Here is a 21,016-nt window from a genome sequence, read left to right as displayed (position 1 = left end):
TCCTAGATTGAAGCAGGTGCATATAAATAAATAAATAGAAAAACTGATGGTTTTAAGTCTTAATGATCCTTTGTGACTACCTTAAATAAACATACTTTTTCTTTTAAAAGAATGAAATATTTTTACATGTATTAGAGCAATAGAAAAAGGTCTGAGCCTATTATTAAGGAATTACTGAATTCTTCTGGATCAGGTTAAAGGTAAAATAATATTAATACATGCTCAAATAGTAACCATTATAATCTTTTTTTCTTTTTTTAAGTAATTCAGACTGGTACTCCATTAAAAATATGTAGGGCTTATTGTTAAAGTAATATATAAACAAAAAGTACAAATATACATAATGTTTCCATGACTATATTTTTAGTTTATTATTCATAGCTACTGTGTATTAATGCATCAAGTAACTATAAGAAAGGGAACTAAAGCTCATATCTGCTTATTCTGATTTGTGATAATAATTTTAAAGAACTCTGGAAACTCAGTGAGTCAATGAGTTAGCCTATAGGGAATTTCTTCTGTACAATTCTGTATTATGTAGGGAGGATTTTCTTCAGCTGTTTTTTTTCCCCCAAACGTTAATCTTCCTTACAAACTAATTGTATTACTTGCATGAGCATAGGAGGAAAATAGCAGAACCGGGCAGTTTCTGAGCAAGATTATCTGACATTGCAATAAGTGACAAACTAAAACAGGGCCAAGTGTGAGACATCTGGAATTCAAGCAAATCAAACTTGCTTTAGATCTGCATATTTGTATAATTTAAAGTTATCTAGGAATTCATTTAAGAGGTCATCTGTTTTCACTTAAAAATTGGTTTAGGCTTTACCAGCTAAAGAGCTTAAATTTAGAAGTAGCATTGGACTGCAGTCACGTGTCTCTTATTCTTTGATCCTGCGCAGGATGTCTCAAAAAGCTAGAAGGGTCAGTTCTTTTATTTACAAACGAATAAATTAATCCAGTAGAAAGGATTGCACCACACTTCTCCAACATCTTTAAAGTCCTTGGTTGAAGCAACCGGACGTTATAAAATATTGAGCCCAGCTTCGCAGAAAGTCCCTTCGGTTTCCCTCCCGTCCCAAACCCTTTGCCTCAAAGCCACTGACAGCCGCTGTGAGAGCTTCTAAGAGGTCCAACCACGTTCACATTCCCTGATTTTGGATCTCCGGGACTCGGGAAGGTCGGGGTCGCACCAAAGCTCGGAGCCGAGGGGCGTGGCCAAGAGGCGGGACGAACGGGGCCGGACCAAGCCCCGCCTAACAAAGCGGAACTAGATTTACGTCATTTCTGTCTGCGGCGTTACCTGGGGCAGAAGTGGAGTTCAGGCCGGCGGCGATTGGCAAGTGAAGGGAATGGTGTCTCCTCCCCCTCAGCCGGTACTGCTCCTACTCGTCTTGCCTCTGTGGCCGCTGGGTCTGAGCTTTCTCTGGTTCAGTGTGTTGACGGCCCCAGGTCCTTAAGGTCCCCGCCCTATCCAGCCCTCTTAATGAAGTTTCGTTTCTCTGAAGCCCCCATTGGGCACCTAGCCTCTCGTTTAAAATCTTGGCCAGGATAAACCCCTTCCCCCGCGTTTCCTCTCCTCGCCCTCAGTGAACTCGCGTCCCTCTGGTTGAAAAGAGCTCCCGGCCCATCCTTCGCGCTCTTAGTGCCCCACTCACCGCGCAGATACTGTCTCGTCCACCTTCAGGCCGAGCGGGAAATACTTAACCTACCTCACATGTTTTTCTGGACTTTTTTTCTGTTCGATTCATGAAATGGTTTTCCGTCTTTTCATTTCATTATTTAGAGATGGAAAGGGCAAAATCGTTTTTAAGGAGGAGGCCAAGCAGTTTTTTTACCTCTTCCGCTCTTGGTATAAAGGACCACGGAAGAAAAGGAAAAGCGAAATTACAAAATTGATAAAGATCGCGAAACACATTTGTTTACTCAATAAAACAGTAGGAGAAACAAAATGGGAAGCATAGGTTCTAATCCCAGCAAATTAATTTTAATTCTATTTTCAAACTTTTAAATAAGTAAATGGAACTTAGATTTCAAAGACTTACCTTGTAATCTTTTTCTCATGAAGCCTGAATAGATCAGCGGAGCCATGATCTATTATAATAAAAGTTTTTGAATCGGGATAGATAAAAATCTTATCTCTGAATCTGCAAGTGGAACCCGGATGTAAAATCCTCATGACCTGAACAGTGGCTTGATAGTACTTTTTAGTATCTTAGAATTTCTGAAGTGTTTTCACATTAATTTATTTGGAGCCTCATAATAACCATATGACATCAGTATTGTTTTTTATTTAAGGCCAGCAACTGTCCCTACCCCCTTTTCTTCTCTGGACCTTGTCCTTTTAAACTACTCGAAAGACTTTACCCTTCATAGCTAGCAACATCTTAATGTGCCTTAATGTCTCCCATATTTTAAAAAATTTCTTGAATCCATTCCCTCCTTCCAGCAAATAACCCTTATCTCTGCTCCCTGACAGCACTCCAAAGAACCATTTACATATTCACTGTCTCAGCGTTCCCACTTCCTCAACACAGGCTTTCTTCCTTGCTGCTCCAATAAGCAACTTTAGTTGGCCAAATCTAATTCTTTATCCTCCATTTACTTGACTCTCCACAATTGAGCACTTCTCTTTCTTGAAATGTGTGGAACTTTATCATTCCTCAGTAATGTGACTCATTTCTGAGTCAGGTAATAATTTTGAATACTGGAAAATATTTCATCACTATTTTGTGCTATTCGTAGTGTAATGGTGACCTGCGGAATTAGTCTGCGTTAACATTTTCAAATGCTACTATCTTAAATCTCGACAACCAACAAAACAATAAATCAAGCCCTGATTTGTAACGTTTGTCAATTTCTATAATATAAATACTCCCACACTGGCCAATTTCAAGCTACCAACATGCCTCAGGAACTGGAAAGATATGTGCAGTAGTGCGCCATGATATAGTTTCCACCATACAGACACCAGTAGATAATATGCAGAGACCAGTAGTTCTCAGCCTTGGGTGACTTTGCTCCCCAGGGGACATTTGGCAATGTCTGGAGATATTTTCGGTTGTCACAACTGTGCTACTGCATCTGGTGAGTAGAAGGCAGGGATTCTGCTAAACATCCTATTGTGCACAGAACAACCCTCACAACAAAGAACCCAGCCCAGAACATCAATGGGTCACTGTTGAGGAACCCTGCAATAAAAATAAATAACCACAAGAAAATAAATAGTAGTAAAAAATAGTGTAAGAGAGGAAAAATTTTTTTTCTGTACTCTCAGGTTTGGTGCTTGGAGCCTGCAAATTAAACTGACAAAATACAGATTAACAGGAGAAAAGACATACAAATTTTATTTGATGTTAATATTTTAATTTTACATATATACAGGAAAGGAAGTGAAAACCCAAAGGGGTGCTTAGCCCTTGGAGCTTGTATATTATTTTAACAAAAGGTGATAAATTTGTGAAGTGACAAGACAAAGGGAAAGAGATTTGGGTTTCTAGAGGTGGTAAATTGTGGGAGGGTAAATATTTGGGGAAAGCTCATGGAGGGTAAGGGTTATTTAAGTAAGGCTGGTTTGTGCAGACCCATCTCAGTGCCAGTGATAATGGTTATTTTGTCTCCAGTGATAATGGTTATTTTTCTCCTCCTGGTATGGGAGAGAAGAGGGGGAACACCTTCACACAGGGAAATGTATGTCCTGCTTTTAGGCAGATAAAGGGAGGATAGAGAGCTTTTCCTACATATGTTATTTCTCAATTGCATTAAGCTCAAAATAATCCTTATGCCGAAGTAGCATATTTTGGGGTGGTATATTCGGATCCCCTTCAATAGTAAAGTAATTAGTAAGTGATGAGTCTTGAGTGTGTATTACCTTTATTTTATTTAATTGTAAGCTTAAATAATTTAATTTTAAAATAATGACTGTGTTTAAAAACTCACAAAATTCTCAAAAATTTAAAATTTGGCTCTACTGAACCAAGTCAGCTCTAGTACATTGCCAAACCATGCCAGTCAATTTCCCATATAATTATAGTCGCTCCTGCCTATTTCTTTTACCTTACCTCCCACTCTTCTGTCTCTTCTCTGCACTCCAATGGCACAGTTTTCTTCCTTTCTACCACTTCAACACACCAAGCTCCTTATCTCAAGGCATTTTTTTTTTTTTTTAATATTTATTTATTTATTTATTTATTTGGCTGTGTTGGGTCTTCGTTTCTGTGCTAGGGCTTTCTCTAGTTGCGGCGAGCGGGGGCCACTCTTCATCGCGGTGCGCGGGCCTGTCACTGTCGCGGCCTCTCTTGTTGCGGAGCACAGGCTCCAGATGCGCAGGCTCAGTAGTTGTGGCTCACGGGCCCCGTTGCTCTGCGGCATGTGGGATCTTCCCAGACCAGGGCTCGAACCCGTGTCTCCTGCATTGGCAGGCAGATTCTCAACCACTGCGCCACCAGGGAAGCCCTCAAGGCATTTTTATCTTTTGTTCCCTGTGCCTGGAACCCTCTTCTACCATTTTCCCATGGTTCCCTCTTTGCATCATGAAAAGTAGTGTCTCCTAATTAGAGAGGCCTTCCTTGGCTGTTTGTACTAAAATACCCCTTGGTCATTCTTTATTCCTACTCTTTTATCTTCATTGCACATGCACTTCTTTTGGTTTCTACAGCCATATTTTAAATAACATGTTATTCTACTTATTCTTGATTTCTTTTTTTTCTTATTTTTTAAATTAATTTTTATTGGAGTATAGTTGATTTACAGTGTTGTGTTAGTTTCTGCTAATAAAGTGAATCAAAGTGAATCAGTTATACATATACATATATCCACTCTTTTAGATTCTTTTCCCATATACATCGTTACAGAGTACTGAGTAGAGTTCCCTGTGCTATACAATAGGTTCTTGCTAGTTATCTATTTTATATATAGTAGTGTGTATATGTCAGTCTTGATTTCTTTTAGATTTGGCTGTTTTCTGGTAGCCTCTTAAAATATAAAATGAGAATTTAGCTCTCTTACACCAACCATATGTACTTATCTATTTGAATAGGGGAAGGAGAAGCTAAGACAAATAGCTTATTACAGATAACTGTTTAATAAACTGCTCTTTGAAAATTGAACGTCGTAATATGAAATATTTTCCATGTCAATATGTACGTTTACAGCATCACTTTTAATATTCTCACAGGATTCTATTTATGAAAGCATCATAATTTATTTAACCAATTTTCTATTCAGTCAGCCAGCAAATATTATTTATTGATCACCTACTCTTGGCCTACAATTGAGAATGTTTTGGGGAAAATTATGTAATTTGCATGAATTAACACTAATGGTATCTTGTGCTATCATACACACACACACACACACACACACACACTCACATACGTTGCTTTATAGCTTCGATCACTAAGCATTGATAACGGGTAAAACTCACATAAAGTTAATTATTAGAAAGCATATTAAAGACCCACAATAAATATGTCCCATTTTGTCCCAATGGGACAAAAATGTCCCATTTATGTTTAGTTTTTCACTTTTATAAAATCTAGAAGTTATGCACTCTCATAGAATGCTTATAGGTGTAAACTGATTAACATTTTTGAGGACAATTGGCTGTGTCAAAATTTTAGTGTGCATACTCTACTCTTTTTTTATGAAGTTACGTATATCTGAGCTACATACACATCATAGAAACAAAATCACACAGTATAAAAGAATATATCAAAATAAAATCTCCTTTTCATTCTTAAATCCAGTCCCTTAGTCCCCCTGGTCCCTCCCCAGAGACAATCAGCAGTTTTCTTATATCCCCTTTCAGAGAGAGTCAATGCAAATATATATATGCATACCTTTTCTCATAACATTTCCACCTCTAAAAATCCATCCAACAGAAATAATTGCACATGTACAAAAATATATGTATAAGGATATTCATTTTGTAATTGTAATAGCAAAAAAACAATAGAAACAATTTGAATGTCCAATAATAAAGAGTAAATAAATTATGACAAATCTATACATAGAAATACTGTGCAACTATAAAAAGAATGAGGAAGATCTATATGTATTAACATGGAAAATCTCCAACATAAATTGTTAAGTAAAGAAAGCAGAAAATATGTATCGTTTCATCACATTAATGCAAATAAACAATCCTCTATGGTATGTGTGTGTATATGTATATATACATATATATAGTCCAAATTTAAATATATAAGAAAAGAGCTGGAAGAATCACACACCTATTAATAGAGATAAAGATAACCTTTGAACAGAGGACTGGGCTAGAAGAAATGGGGAATGGGGGATTTTCGCTTTTTACTCTATAGTACTATATTGTTTGAAATTTTTACTACAAGAATGTATATGTGTATTATTTACATAATAACTTTTAGAGTAGATAAATCTAGGTAATGCTATGAATAATTTTGGATTTTAAGCAGAAATGAAATGTTAAATAAGGAATGATATTTATATATTTTTCTAATGCTGTTTAAATATTGCCTGTTTCTTTGGTTATTTGTGAATAACCAGGTAACAGTGTTCTGTATGTTGAACAATGCAAAAGAACATGGACAGAAAATCAAAGTAATGGATTGAAGTGACCACCATGGTTCAAAATTCAGTATAATTATTTTTCTATTTTTTCCTCACATTTGAAAATTAAAATTTTGATACGATTTTTAGTTATGATAAATCTCAGATAGCAAGGTTTTCTTCTGTGTTTATCCCTTTTAATGATAGAAGTAGTGACAGTGTCCTTAAAAATTATTAAAACTGATTATCACACTATTTACAAAGAAAATAAAAAATCTTTTAAGTACCAAATATCATTCCTACTATTATTTATGCTAATAGTTATTTATAAGTTATGAGAGCTTATAATGTTCAGTTATGTTATTTTTTTATCCAGAATAATGCATGTGAATAGTTCTTATATTTGAAAATAGTTTATATTATAATAATAGATACAATATATTGAATGGTTATGATGGACCAGAAACTGTACTAAATGCTTTACCTGTATCATCTGATTTAATCCTCACAATTCTATGAAGTGGGTACTATGCCTCCCCATATTTTACAGATGAGGAAACTGAAGTTGGAATAAGTTAAATAACTTTTATAAGATCACACAATTAAGTATGAGGTAGAATATGATTTAAACACTGGTCTGTCTTACTTCAGACCCAAAGATTTAACCTATATCCGCATGCCTCCTATATTATTAAACCTATTTGAAGAGAAATAAAAAAGTCACAGAGCATTTTTTTCATAGAGCATTTTCTCCTTACTCTTAAAAATTTCAATTTTTGAAACTCAGCAATATACACAGTTAGGAAGAAAACATCTTTAGTTTTAAGCCTCCATGTAAGTTTAAACATCAAAAGAGAAAAACAATTTAAATAAAATATGTAAATAGGTTTTTCTTTCATTTTTCCTTATAAATGACATATCTTTTAGACAGTTTTTCTGTTTGGTCTCTGTCTCTCTAAATATAATGCACATATTAGTAGATGTGTGTTATATATACAGTCCTAAATACTTCAGGACTTTGGGATTTGTAAATCCTTTTAAATTTAGCATTTTACAAGTAACGGTTCAGAATTTTTAAATTTTAAGTAAAATTATATTCACTTAGTTTGGACTATGATAAAGCATCTCAGAACCATGTTGCTACTGCAAGTGTAATGAGTGACATTTATACAATGAAGTATTAATAACTCTGAGATTAAGTAAAATCAATGTTTCTGTGTTCAGTATAGGGCCTTTTTTCCCCTTTTCTTTTTTTGACCATTGGAGCCTTGTGTCCTTTATAAGGTAAACTCAGAGACTTGTGAAATTGAAAGTCTCTTTGGAGTTAATTTATTACAGTGCTTTTATTTTACAAGCAATGAAATGGAAGCCAAAAGATGTTAAGCTATTTGTCCGTGGTTATGTTAAGTAGCGCTGTGAACTAAAACTAAAATACATCTTCAGTCTTTCAGTTCAGTAGTCTTCCTTCCCTGATTATGTGTAAGAAAACTACCAAAAACAACAGGTTACTTGCACATCTTATGTATACCTTGTATTTCCTCTCATTATGTATACTGGAAAATGAATATAATTCCTGTATTAATTTATATAACCTAAATAAACAAAATTCTTGCATTATACTTTTCTGATAGCACTGGGACAATATTGGAAAAGTTTAATTATTTGACCTACTCAATCATTCAATTTTGGATGAGATCCTTTTTAGGATAATAAATGTTTAAGCAGCATAAGTAAGAATTTAGCTTACTCCAGTTTATTTGTGTAGTAAAATACACATAAGATGAAATTTATCATCTTAACCATTATTAAGTGTACAGTTCAGTGGTATTAAATACATTCATAATGTTGTGCCACCATCCATCTCCAGAACTCTTTTCATCTTGAAATTCTATACCCATTAAACAATAACCCTCCATACCCCCTCCAAACTCCCGGCACCTCCATTCTTTCTGTCTCTATGATTTTGACTACTATAAGTACTTCATATAAAGGGAATCATACACTATCTGTGTTTTTTTTTTTTTGTTACTGTTTTTCTTTCACTTAGCATAATGTCCTCAAGTTTCATCTATGTTAGTTATATCATATGTCCGATTTCCCTCCTTTTAATGGAAGAATAATATTCCTTTGTATGTATATATTACATTTTGTTTATCCATTCATTGTTAATGGATACATGGTTTTCCACATTTAGCTATTGTTAAAAATGCTACTGTGAACATGGGTGTACAGAGGTCTCTCTTAGAGACCCTACTTTCAATTCTTCCAGGGAAATACCCAGATGTGAATTACTAGATCATATGGTAATTCTATTTTTAGTTTTTTGAGGAATCACCATATTTTTTTCCATAGTGGTTGTACCATTTTTTATTGTCACTAGCAGTGCACAAGGGTTCCAGGTTCTCCACATCCTTACCAACACTTTTTTGTAGTAATCATCATAATGGGCGTGAGATGTTATCTCATTGCGGTTTTGATTTGCATTTCCCTAATGATTAATGATGTTGAACATTCTTTCATACGATTATTGGCCATCTGTATGTCTTCTTTGGAGCAATGTCTATTCAAGTCCTTTCACATTTTAAAATCAGATTGATTGTTTTCTGTTTTTGTTGTGGTTGTTGTTGAATTTTAGGAGTTCTCCAAGTATTATGGATATTAATCCTTTGTCAGATATATGATTTGAAAATATTTTCTCCCATTCTCTGATTTGCTTTTTTACTCTGTTAATGGTGTCTTTTGATGCACAGAATGCTTAACTTTCATGAAGTTCGCTTTGTCTGTTTTTTTCTTCCGTTGTCTTGTGCCTTTGGTGCATTGCCAAATGCAATGTCGTGAAGATTTTGCCCTATGTTTTCGTTGAAGAGGTTTATGGTTTTAGGTCTTACATTTGTTTTTGATCCATTTTGAGTTAAATTTTGTGTTTGATGATTGATAAGGGTCAAATTTCATTCTTTTGCATGTAAATATTCAGTTTTCTAAGCACCATTTATTGAAAAGACTGTCTTTTTCTCCATTGTATTATCTTGGCATCCTCAATAAAAATCATTTCACCATATATGGGAGAGTATGTTTTTGGGTTCTGTATCTTATTCCATTGATCTAATGTTTGTCCTTATGCCAGTGCCACATTGTTTTTGAATACTGTGGCTTTGCTGTAAGTTTTGAAATCAGGAAGTGTGAGTTCTCCAGCTTTGTTCTTCTTTTTCCAGATTGTTTTGACTATTCTTGGTCCCTTGAGATTCCATATAAATTTTAGAATGGGTTTTTCCATTTCTGCAAAAAAATGTCATTGGGATTTTGATAGAGATTGCACTGAATCTGTAGATTGTTTTGGGTAGTTTTGACATCTTAACAAAGTTAAATTTTCCAATCCATGAATATGGGATGTATTTCCATTTATTTATGTCTTCTTTAATTTTATTCAGCAATGTTTTGTAGTTTTCAATGGACAGATCTTTCACTTCCTTGGTAAAGTTAATTCCTAAGTATTTTATTCTATTTGGTGCTATTGTAAATAGAACTGCTATTGTAATTTCCTTTCTAGATTGTTCATTGTTAGTGTATAGAAATGCAACTGATTTTTATGTTCTGACTTTGTATCCTGCTACTTTGCTGAATTCATTTACTAGTTCTAAAAGGGCTTTTTGGTTTTTGGTTTTTGGGGTTTTTATGGTGGAATCGTTAAGGTTTTGTACATATAAGATGACGTTATCTGTGAACAGAGATAATTTTACTTCTTCCTTTCCAGTTTGGTGCCTTGTATTTCTCTCTCTTGACAAATTACTCTGACTAGAATTTTGAGTATTATGTTGAATAGAAGTGGCAAAAGTGGATATCCTTGCCTTATTCCTGATTTCAGAGTAAAAGCTTTCAGTCTTTCACCATTGAGTATAATGTACACTGTGGAATTTTCATTTATGACTTTTATGTTGAGCTAGTTTCCTTCTATTCCAAGTTTATTGAGTGTTATTATCATGAAAGAGTGCTGAATTTTATCAAATGCATTTCCTGCATCAATTGAGATAATCATGTAGGTTTTTTCCTTACTTCTGTTAATGTTTTATATTATATTGATTGATTTTTTAACACAATCTAATAGGAAAAATAGATAAATAAATGAAATTAATAAAGCTTCAGTAGCCTACAGGAAATACAATACTTAATATCTGAGGTGTGGTCAGGTCAATACTAGTTGAGATCCTAAGAGTATGCCTAGTAGTAGACACAGTCCCTACATCACATGTTAATTCAGATCCTGCTTGAGGCAGACGTTATAGGACTTCATCTTAGGACTTCCATTACATTACTTTCTGATTTGTATATTTTTCTACTAATTGAAGACTCAGAGATTACATCTTGTCATATGACAGCTATCAGATGGGGTAATCCAATGTTCTAAGTGAAAATTCATACATTTCTTTTTTTAAAAAAATTCAATTTATCTAAGCTAAAAAAAAGAAAAACCCAAAAGTGATTAACCTATTTCACCCACCCGCCACTGTCTCTCCACCTCTGGAGGTTACCAGTCTGTTCTCTGTATCTATAAGCTTGGTTTTCTATTTACTTATTTTTCTGTTTTTCTTTTTTCTTTTTAGATTTCATATATAAATGGGATCATAATGTATTTATCCTTCTCTGTCTGACTTATTTCACTTAGCATAATGCCCTGAGGTCTGTACATGTTGTCACAAATAGCAAAATTTTCTTATTACTTTATGGCTGAGTTATATTCCATTGTGTATATATTCCACCTCTTTATCCATTCATCAATCTGTGGGACACTCGGGTTGTTTCCATATACCACTGAACTGTTTGGCTATTGTAAATAATGCTGCAATGAACATGGGGTGTATATATCTTTTCGAGTTAGTGTTTTCATTTTCTTCAGGTAAATACCTAGAAGTGACATTGCTGGATCATATGGTAGTTATATTTTTAATTTTTTCAGGAAACTTCACACTGTTTTCCGTAGTGGCTGCACAAATTTACATCCTACCAGCAGTGCATAAGGGTTCCCTTTTCTCCACATCCTCACCAACACTTGTTATTTCTAGTCTTTTTTATAATAGCCATTCTAACAGGTGTAAGGTGATATCTCATTGTGGTTTTGATTTGCATTTCCCTGATGATTAAGGATGTAGAACATCTTTTCATGTACCTGTTGGCCATCTGTATGTCTTCTTTGGGAGCATGTCTATTCAGATCTTCTGCCCATTTTTAAATTGGATTGTTTGTTTTCTATTGTGTTGTATGAGTATTTAACATATTTTGGATTTTAGCCCCTTATCGGATATATGATTTGCAAATATTTTCTCCCATTCAGTAGTTTGCCTTTTCATTTTGTTGACGGTTTCCTTTGCTGTGCAGAAGCTTTTAGTTTAATATAGTCCCACTTGTTTATTTTTGCATTTGTTGCTTTTGCTTTTGGTGTCATATTCAAAAGTCATTGCCAAAACCTATGTCAAGGAGATTATCACCTTTGTTTTCTTCCAGGAGTTTTATGGTTCAGGTCCTATGTTCAAATTTTTAATCCATTTTGAGTTAATTTTTCTGTATGGTGTAACATAGTGGTCCAGTTTCATTCTTTTGCATGTTGCTGTCCAATTTTCCCTGCACCACTTATTGAAAAGACTCTTCTTCCCCCATTGTATATTCTTGTCTCCTTTGTCATAAATTAATTGATTATATATGTGTGGGTTTGTTTCTGTACTGTCTATTCTATTCCATTGATCTGTGTTTCTGTTTTTTTATGCCAGTACCATGCTGTTTTAATTATTATAGCTTTTAAATATAATTTGAAATCAGGGAACATGATGCCTCCAGCTTTGTTCTTCTTTCTCAAGATTGCTTTGGCTAATAGGAGTCTTTCATGGTTCCATACAAATTTTAGGATTGTTTGTTCTATTTCTGTGAAAAATGCCATTGGAATTTTGATAGGGATTACATTGAATCTGTAGATTGCTTTAGGAAGTATTGACATTTTAATAATATTAATTCTTTTAATCCATGAGCATGGAATGGTTTTCCATTTATTTGTGTCTTTAATGTCTTGTAATTTTCAATACACAGGTCATTCACGTCCTTGGTTAAACTTTTAAAATATTTATTTATTTATTTGGCTGCACCAGGTCTTAGTTGTGGCATGTGGCATCTTTAGCTGTGGCATGTGAACTCTTAGTTGAGGTATATGGGATCTAGCTCCCTGACCAGGGATTGAACCTGGGCCCCCTACATTGGGAGTGCAGTGCCTTAGCCCATGGACTGCCAGGGAAGTCTCCTCCTTGGTTAAATTTATTCTTAGATATGTTATTCTTTTTGACACAATTGTAAATGGAATTGTTTTCTTAATTTCTCTATCTGATAGTTCATTATTAGTGTATAGAAATGCAACAGATTTTGTATGTTTGCTTTGCATCCTGCAGCTTTACTGAATTCGTTTATTAGTTCTAACAGTATTTGGTGGAGTCTTTAGGGTTTTCTATATATAATATCATATAATATCATGTCATCTATGTGAAGGGACAGTGTTACTTCTTCCTCTCCAGTTGGATACCTTTCATTTCTTTTTCTTGCTTAAATGCTCTGGCTAGGACTTTCAATACTATGTTGAATAAAACTGGTGACTGTGGGCATGCTTGTTTTGTTCCTGATCTTTAATGAAATGCTATCAGCATTTAACTATTGAGTGTAATGTTAGCTGTGGGCTTGGATGACCTTTATAATGTTGAGATATGTTCCCCTCTATACTGGATTTGTTGAGAGCATTGATTGATTTTTGTATCTTGAACCATCCTTGCATTCCAAGAATAGATCCAGCTTGCTCATTGTGATAATAATTTTAATATGCTGCTGTATTCTGTTTGCTAGTATTTTGTTGAGGATTTTTGCATCAATGTTCATAGGGATATTGGTCTGTAGTTTTCTCTTCCTGTAGTGTCTTTGTCTGGCTTCGGTACCAGGATAAAGCTGGCCTCATAGAATGAGTTAGGAAGTATACCCTCCTCTTCAATTTTTTGGAAAAGCTTGAGAAGGATTTCTTCTTCTTTCAAAGTTTGCTAAAATTCACTAGTGAAGCCATCAGGTCACGAGCTTTTATTTGTCAGGAGATTTTTTATTACTGAGTCAGTCTTTTTACTAGATGCAAAAAAAGCATTTGACAAAATTCAATGTCCATTCATGATAAAAACTCTCATCAAAGTGGGTATAGAGGGAAGATATATCAACATAATAAAGGTCAGTTGCAGCAAACCCACAGCAGGCACCATACACAATGGTGAAAAGCTGAAAGCCTTCCCACTAAATTCAAGAATCAGACAAGGGTGTGCACTCTTACCACTACTATCTAACATAGTATTGAAGTCCTAGCCACAACAATCAGACAAGAAAAAGAAATTAAAAGTAGGGAAGAGGTAAAACTGTCACTGTTTTTTTTTTTTAACATCTTTATTGGAGTATAATTACCTTACATTGATGTGTTAGTTTCTGCTTTATAACAAAGTGAATCACCTATACATATACATATATCCCCATATCTCCTCCCTCTTGTGTCACCCTCCCAGCCTCGCTATCCCACCCCTCTAAGTGGTCACAAAGCACTGAGTTGTTCTCCCTGTGGTATGTGGCTGCTTCTCACTAGCTATCTATTTTACATTTGGAAGTATATATAAGTCCATGCCACTCTCTCACTTCGTCCCAGCTTACCCTTCCCCTTCCCCATGTCCTCAAGTCCATTATCTACATCTCTGTCTTTATTCCTCTCCTGCCCCTACGTTCTTCAGAGCCTATTTTTTTTTCTTCAGATTCCATATATATGTGTTAGCATACAGTATTTGTTTTTCTCTTTCTGACTTACTTCATTCTCTATGACAGACTCTCGGTCCATCCACCTCACTACAAATAACTCAATTTCGTTTCTTTTTATGGCTGAGTAATATTCCACTGTATATATGTGCCACATCTTCTTTATCCATTCACCTGTCAATGGACACTTAGGTTGCTTCCATGTCCTGGCTATTGTAAATAGAGCTGCAGTGAACACTGTGGTACATGACTCTTTTTGAATTATGGTTTTCTCAGAGTATATACCCAGTACTGGGATTGCTGGGTCGTATGGTAGTTCTATTTTTAGTTTTTTAAGGAAACTCCATACTGTTCTCCATAGTAGCAGTATCAATTAACATTCCCACCAACAGTGCAAGAGGGTTCCGTTTTCTCCACACCCTCTCTAGCATTTATTGTTTGTAGATTTTTTGATGATGGCCATTCTGACTGGTGTGAGGTGATAACTCATTGTAGTTTTGATTTGCATTTCTCTAATGATTAGTGATGTTAAGCATTCTTTCATGTGTTTGTTGGCAATCTGTATATCTTCTTTGGAGAAATGTCTATTTAGGTCTTCTGCCCATTTTTGGATTGGGTAGTTTGTTTTTTTCATATTGAGCTTCATGAGCTGCTTGTAAATTTTGGAGATTAATCCTTTGTCAGTTGCTTCAATTGCACATATTTTCTCCATTCTGGGGGTTGTCTTTTCGTCTTGCTTATGGATTCCTTTGCTGTGCAAAGGCTTTTAAGTTTCATTAGGTCCCATTTGTTTATTTTTGTTTTTATTTCCATTTCTATAGGAGGTGGGTCAAAAACGATCTTGCTGTGATTTATGTCATAGAGTGTTCTGCCTATGTTTTCCTCTAAGAGTTTTATAGCTTTATAGACCTTACATTTAGGTCTTTAATCCATTTTGAGTTTATTTTTGTGTATGGTGTTACGGAGTGTTCTAAATTCATTCTTTCACATGTAGCTGTCCAGTTTTCCCAGCACCACTTATTGAAGAGGCTGTCTTTTCTCTATTGAATATTCTTGCCTCCTTTATCAAATATAAGGTGACCATATGTGCGTGGGTTTATCTCTGGGCTTTCTATCCTGTTCCATTGATCTGTATTTCTGTTTTTGTGCCAGTACCATACTGTCATGATTACTGTAGCATTGTAGTATAGTCTGAAGTCCAGGAGCCTGATTCCTCCAACTCCGTTTTTCTTTCTCAATATTGCTTTGGCTATTCAGGGTCTTTGTGTTTCCATACAAATTGTGAAACTTTTTGTTCTAGTTCTGTGAAAAATGTCATTGGTGGTTTGATAGGAATTGCAGTGAATCTGTAGATTGCTTTGGGTCATATAGTCATTTTCACAATGTTGATTCTTCCAATCCAAGAACATGGTATATCTCTCCATCTGTTTGTATCACTTTTATTTTCTTTCATCAGTGTCTTCTACTTTTCTGCATACAGGTCTTTTGTCTCCTTAGGCAGGTTTATTGCTGGGTATTTTATTCTTTTTGTTGCAATGGTAAATGGGAGTGTTTCCTTAATTTCTCTTTCAGATTTTTCATCATTTGTGTATAGGAATGCAAGAGATTTCTGTGCATTAATTTAGTATCCTTCAACTTTACCAAATTCATTGATTAGCTCTAGTAGTTTTCTGGTAGCATCCTTAGGATTCTCTTTGTATAGTATCATGTCATCTGCAAACAGTGACAGCTTTACTTCTTCTTTTCTGATTTGGATTCCTTTTATTTCTTTTTCTTCCCTGATTGCTGTGGCTAGGACTTCCAAAACTATGTTGAATAATAATGGTGAGAGGGGCACCCTTGTCTTGTTCCTGATCTTAGTGGAAATGGTTTCAGTTTTTCATCATTGAGAACAATGTTGGCTGTGGGTTTGTCATATATGGCCTTTATTATGTTGAGGTAAGTTCCCTCTATGCCTACATTCTGGAGGGTTTTTATCATAAATGGTGTTGAGTTTTGTCAAAAGTTTTTCTGCATCTATTGAGATGATCATATGGTTTTTATCCTTCAATTTGTTAATATGGTGTTATCACATTGATTGATTTTTGTAACTGAATAATCCTTGCATTCCTGGGATAAACCCCACTTGATCATGGTGTATGATCCTTTTAATGTGCTGTTGGATTCTGTTTGCTAGTATTTTGTTGAGGATTTTTGCATCTATGTTCATCAGTGATATTGGTCTGTGGTTTCCTTTTTTTGTGACGTCTTTCTCTGGTTTTGGTATCAGGGTGATGGTGGCCTTGTAGAATGAGTTTGGGAGTGTTCCTCCCTCTGCTATATTTTGGAAGAGTTTGAGAAGAATAGGTGTTAGCTCTTCTCTAAATGTTTGATAGAATTCTCCTGTGAAGCCATCTGGTCCTGGGTTTTTGTTTGTTGGAAGATTTTTAATCACAGTCTCAATTTCCGTGCTTGTGATTGGTCTGTTTATATTTTCTCGTTCTTCCTGGTACCGTCTCGAAGGTTGTGCCTTTCTAAGAATTTGTCCATTTGTTTCTGGTTGTCCAATTTATTGGCATATAATTGCTTGTAGTAATCTCTCATGATCCTTTGTATTTCTACAGTGTCAGCTCTTACTTCTCCTTTTTCATTTCTAATTCTATTGATTTGAGTCTTCTCCCTTTTGTTCTTGATAAGTCTGGCTAATCGTTTATCAATTGTGTTTATCTTCTCAAAGAACAAGCTTTTAGTTTTATTGAAATTTGCTCTTGTTTCCTTCATTTCTTTTTCATTTATTTCTGATCTGATCCTTACGATTTCTTTCCTTCTGCTAACTTTGGGGGGGTTTTGTTCTTCTTTCTCTAATTGCTTTGGGTGTAAGGTTAGGGTGTTTATTTGAGATGTTTCTTGTTTCTTGAGGTAGGATTGTATTGCTATAAACTTCCCTCTTAGAACTGCTTTTGCTGCACCCCATAGGTTTTGGGTCGTCGTGTTTTCATTGTCATTTTTTTCTAGGTTTTTAAAAATTTCCTCTTTAATTTCTTCAGTGATCTCCTGGCTATTTAGTAGTGTATTGTTTATCCTCCATCTGTTGGTATTTTTTACAGATATTTTCCTGTAATTGATATCTAGTCTCATAGCCTTGTGATCGGAAAAGATACTTGATACGATTTCAATTTTCTTAAATTTACCAAGGCTTGATTTGTGACCCAAGATATGATCTTTCCTGGAGAATGTTCCATGAGCACTTGAGAAGAAAGTGTATTCTGTTGTTTTTGGATGGAATGTCCTATAAATATTAAGTCCATCGTGTTGAATGTATCATTTAAAGCTTGTGTCTCCTTATTTATTTTCATTTTAGATGATCTGTCCATTGGTGAAAGTGGAGTGTTAAAGTCCCCTACTATGACTGTGTTAATGTCAATTTCCCCTTTTATGGCTGTTAGCATTTGCCTTATGTATTGAGGTGCTCCTATGTTGGGTGCATAAATATTTACAATTGTTATATCTTCTTGGATTGATCCCTTGATCATTATGTAGTTTCCTTCTTTGTCTCTTGTAATAGTCTTTATTTTAAAGCTGTTTTGTCTGATATGAGTATTGCTACTCCAGCTTTCTTCTGATTTCCATTTGCATGGAAATCTTTTTCCATCCCCTCACTTTCATTCTGTATGTGTCCCTAGGTCTGAAGTGGGTATCTTGTAGACAACATATATATGGGTCTTATTTTTGTATCCATTCAGCTAGTCTATGTCTTTTGGTTGGAGCATTTAATCCACTGACATTTAAGGTAATTATCGATATGTATGTTCTTATTACCATTTTCTTAATTGTTTTGGGTTTGTTATTGTAGGTCTTTTCCTTCTCTTGTGTTTCCTGCCTAGAGAAGTTCCTTTAGCATTTGTTGTAAAGCTGGTTTGGTGGTGCTGAATTCTCTTAGCTTTTGCTTGTCTGTAAAGGTTTTAATTTCTCCATCGAATCTGAATGAGATCCTTGCTGGGTAGAGTAATCTTGGTTGTAGGTTTTTCCCTTTCATCACGTTATATATTTCCTGCCATTCCCTTCTGGATTGCAGTTTCTGTTGAAAGATCAGCTGTTAACCTTATGGGGATTCCCCTGTATGTTATTTGTTGCTTTTGCTTTGCTGCTGTTAGTATTTTTTCTTTGTATTTAATTTTTGATAGTTCGATTAATATGTGTGTTGGCGTGTTTCTCCTTGGATTTATCCTGTATAGGACTCTCTATGCTTCCTGGACTTGATTAACTATTTCCTTTCCCATATTAGGGAAATTTTCAACTATAATCTCTTCAAATATTTTCTCATTCCCTTTCTTTTTCTCTTCTCCTTCTGGGACCCCTATAATTTGAATGTTGGTGCGTTTAATGTTGTCCCAGAGGTCTCTGAGACTGTCCTCAGTTCTTTTCATTCTTTTTTCTTTATTCTGCTCTGTGGTAGTTATTTCCACTCTTTTTTCTTCCATGTCACTTATCCGTTCTTCTGCCTCAGTTATTCTGCTATTGATTCCTTCTCGAGAATTTTTAATTTCATTTATTGTGTTGTTCATCATTGTTTGTTTGCTCTTTAGTTCTTCTACGTCCTTGTTAAACGTTTCTTGCATTTTCTCCATTGTATTTGCAAGATTTTGGATCATCTTTACTATCATTACTCTGAATTCTTTTTCAGGTAGACTGCCTATTTCCTCTTCATTTGATTGGTCTGGTGGGTTTTTACTTTGTTCCTTCATCTGCTGTGTTTTTCTCTGCCTTCTCATTTTGCTTAACTTACTGTGTTTGGGGTCTCCTTTTTGCAGGCTGCTCGTTCATAGTTCCCATTGTATTTGGTGTCTGCCCCCAGTGGCTAAGGTTGTTTCAGTGGGTTGTGTAGGCTTCCTTGTGGAAGGGAGTAGTGGCTGTGTTCTGGTGGATGAGGGTTGATCTTGTCTTTCTTGTGGGCAGGACAGCATCCGGTGGTGTTCTTTGGGTTGTCTGTAAACTTATTATGATTTTAGGCAGCCTTTCTGCTAATGGGTGGTGTTGTGTTCCTGTCTTGCTAGTTGTTTGGCATAGGGTGTGCAGCACTGTAGCTTCCTGGTCGTTAAGTGGAGCTGGGTCTTAGTGTTGACATGGAGATCTCTGGGAGAGCTTTTGCCATTTGATATTACGTGGAACTGGGAAGTCTCTGATGGACTAATGTCCTAAACTCGGCTCTCCCGCCTCAGAGGCAGAGGCCTGACACCTGGAAGGAGCACCAAGACCCTGTCAGCCACACACCTCAGAAGAAAAGGGAGAAAAAAAGAAAGAAAAAAGTAAAGTAAATAAAATAAAGTTATTAAAATAAAAAATCATTATTAAAAATAAACCATATTAATAAGTAGCAAAAAACAGAAAGAAGAGAGCAACCAAACCAAAAAACAAATCCACCAATGATAACAAGCGCTAAAAAGTATACTTAAAAAGCAGACAGACAGAACCCCAGGACAAACGATAAAAGCAAAGCTATAAAGACAAAATCACACAAAGAAGCATACACATACATACTCACAAAATGAGAAAAAGGAAAAAATATATATAACGTTGCTCCCAAAGTCCACTGCCTCAATTTTGGGATGATTCATTGTCTGTTCAGGTATTCCACAGATGCAGGGTACAAGTTGATTGTGGAGATTTAATCCTCTACTCCTGAGGCTGCTGGGAGAGATTTCCCTTTCTCTTCTTTGTTCGCTCTCATCTCCTGGGGTTCAGCTTTGGATGTGGCCCTGCCTCTGCATGTAGGTCACCTGAGGGCATCTGTTCTTTGCTCAGACAGGACGAGGTTAAAGTTGCAGTTGATTAAGGGGCTCTGACTCACTCAGGCCGGGGAGAGGGAGGGGTTCAGAATGTGGGGCGAGCCTGCGGTGGCAGAGGCCAGCATTACATTGCAACAGCCTGAGGCATGCCATGTGTTCTCCCAGGAAAGTTGTCCCTGGATCACAGGACCCTGGTAGTGGCAGGCTGCAGAGGCTCCCGGGAGGGGAGGTGCAGATAGTGACCTGTGTTTGCACATAGGCTTCTTGGTGGCTGCAGCAGCAGTCTTAGCGTCTCATGCCCATATCTGGTGTCCGCACTGATAGCTGCGCTTGCGCCCATCTCTGAAGCTCGCTTAGGCGGTGCTCTGAATCCCCTCTCCTCACGCACCCCGAAACAATGGTCTCTTACCTCTTAGGCAGGTCCAGACTTTTTCCCAGACTCCCTCCCGGCTAGCTGTGGTGCAGTAGCCCCCTTCAGGCTGTGTTCACGCTGCGAACCCCAGTCCCTTCCCTGGGGTCTGACCTCTGAAACCCGAGCCTCAGCTCCCAGCCCCCAACCGTCCCGGCCGGTGGGTAAGCAGACAAGCCTCTCAGGCTGTTGAGTGCTGGTTGGCACCAATCCACTGTGTGGGAATCTCTCCACTTTGCCCTCTGCACGCCTGTTGCTGCACAATCCTCCGTGGCTCCGAAGCTTCCCCCCCACCGCCACCCCCCATCTCCACCAGTGAAGGGGCTTCCTAGTGTGTGGAAACTTTTCCTCCTTCACAGCTCCCTCCCAGTGGTGCAGGTCCCATCCCTATTCTTTTGTCTCTGTTTTTTCTTTTTTCTTTTGCCCTACCCATGTACATGGGGAGTTTCTTGCCTTTTGGGAAGTCTTCTGAGGTCTTCTGCCAGCGTTCAGTAGGCGTTCTGTAGGAGTT

General features: G+C 36.3%; 1 protein-coding gene across 3 annotated transcripts in view; it reads left to right on the top strand.

The window, feature by feature from the left end:
* Window positions 1–1,301: 1,301 nt before the first annotated feature.
* The window catches only part of C8H11orf65 (chromosome 8 C11orf65 homolog), a 133,869-nt gene continuing 114,154 nt past the window's right edge, over window positions 1,302–21,016 (top strand). For all 3 annotated transcript variants that reach the window (XM_059930393.1, XM_059930394.1, XM_059930392.1), the window contains exon 1: window positions 1,302–1,376. In XM_059930393.1, coding sequence (XP_059786376.1) covers window positions 1,353–1,376 — 24 coding nt within the window. In that variant the 5' untranslated portion in view covers window positions 1,302–1,352. The remainder of the gene's footprint in view (window positions 1,377–21,016) is intronic.

Source organism: Balaenoptera ricei, chromosome 8 (assembly GCF_028023285.1).
Source record: "Balaenoptera ricei isolate mBalRic1 chromosome 8, mBalRic1.hap2, whole genome shotgun sequence".
NCBI classification, from domain to species: domain Eukaryota; kingdom Metazoa; phylum Chordata; class Mammalia; order Artiodactyla; family Balaenopteridae; genus Balaenoptera; species Balaenoptera ricei.
Note: the sequence above shows the minus strand (reverse complement) of the source record. Positions and strands in the feature narration are given on the sequence as shown.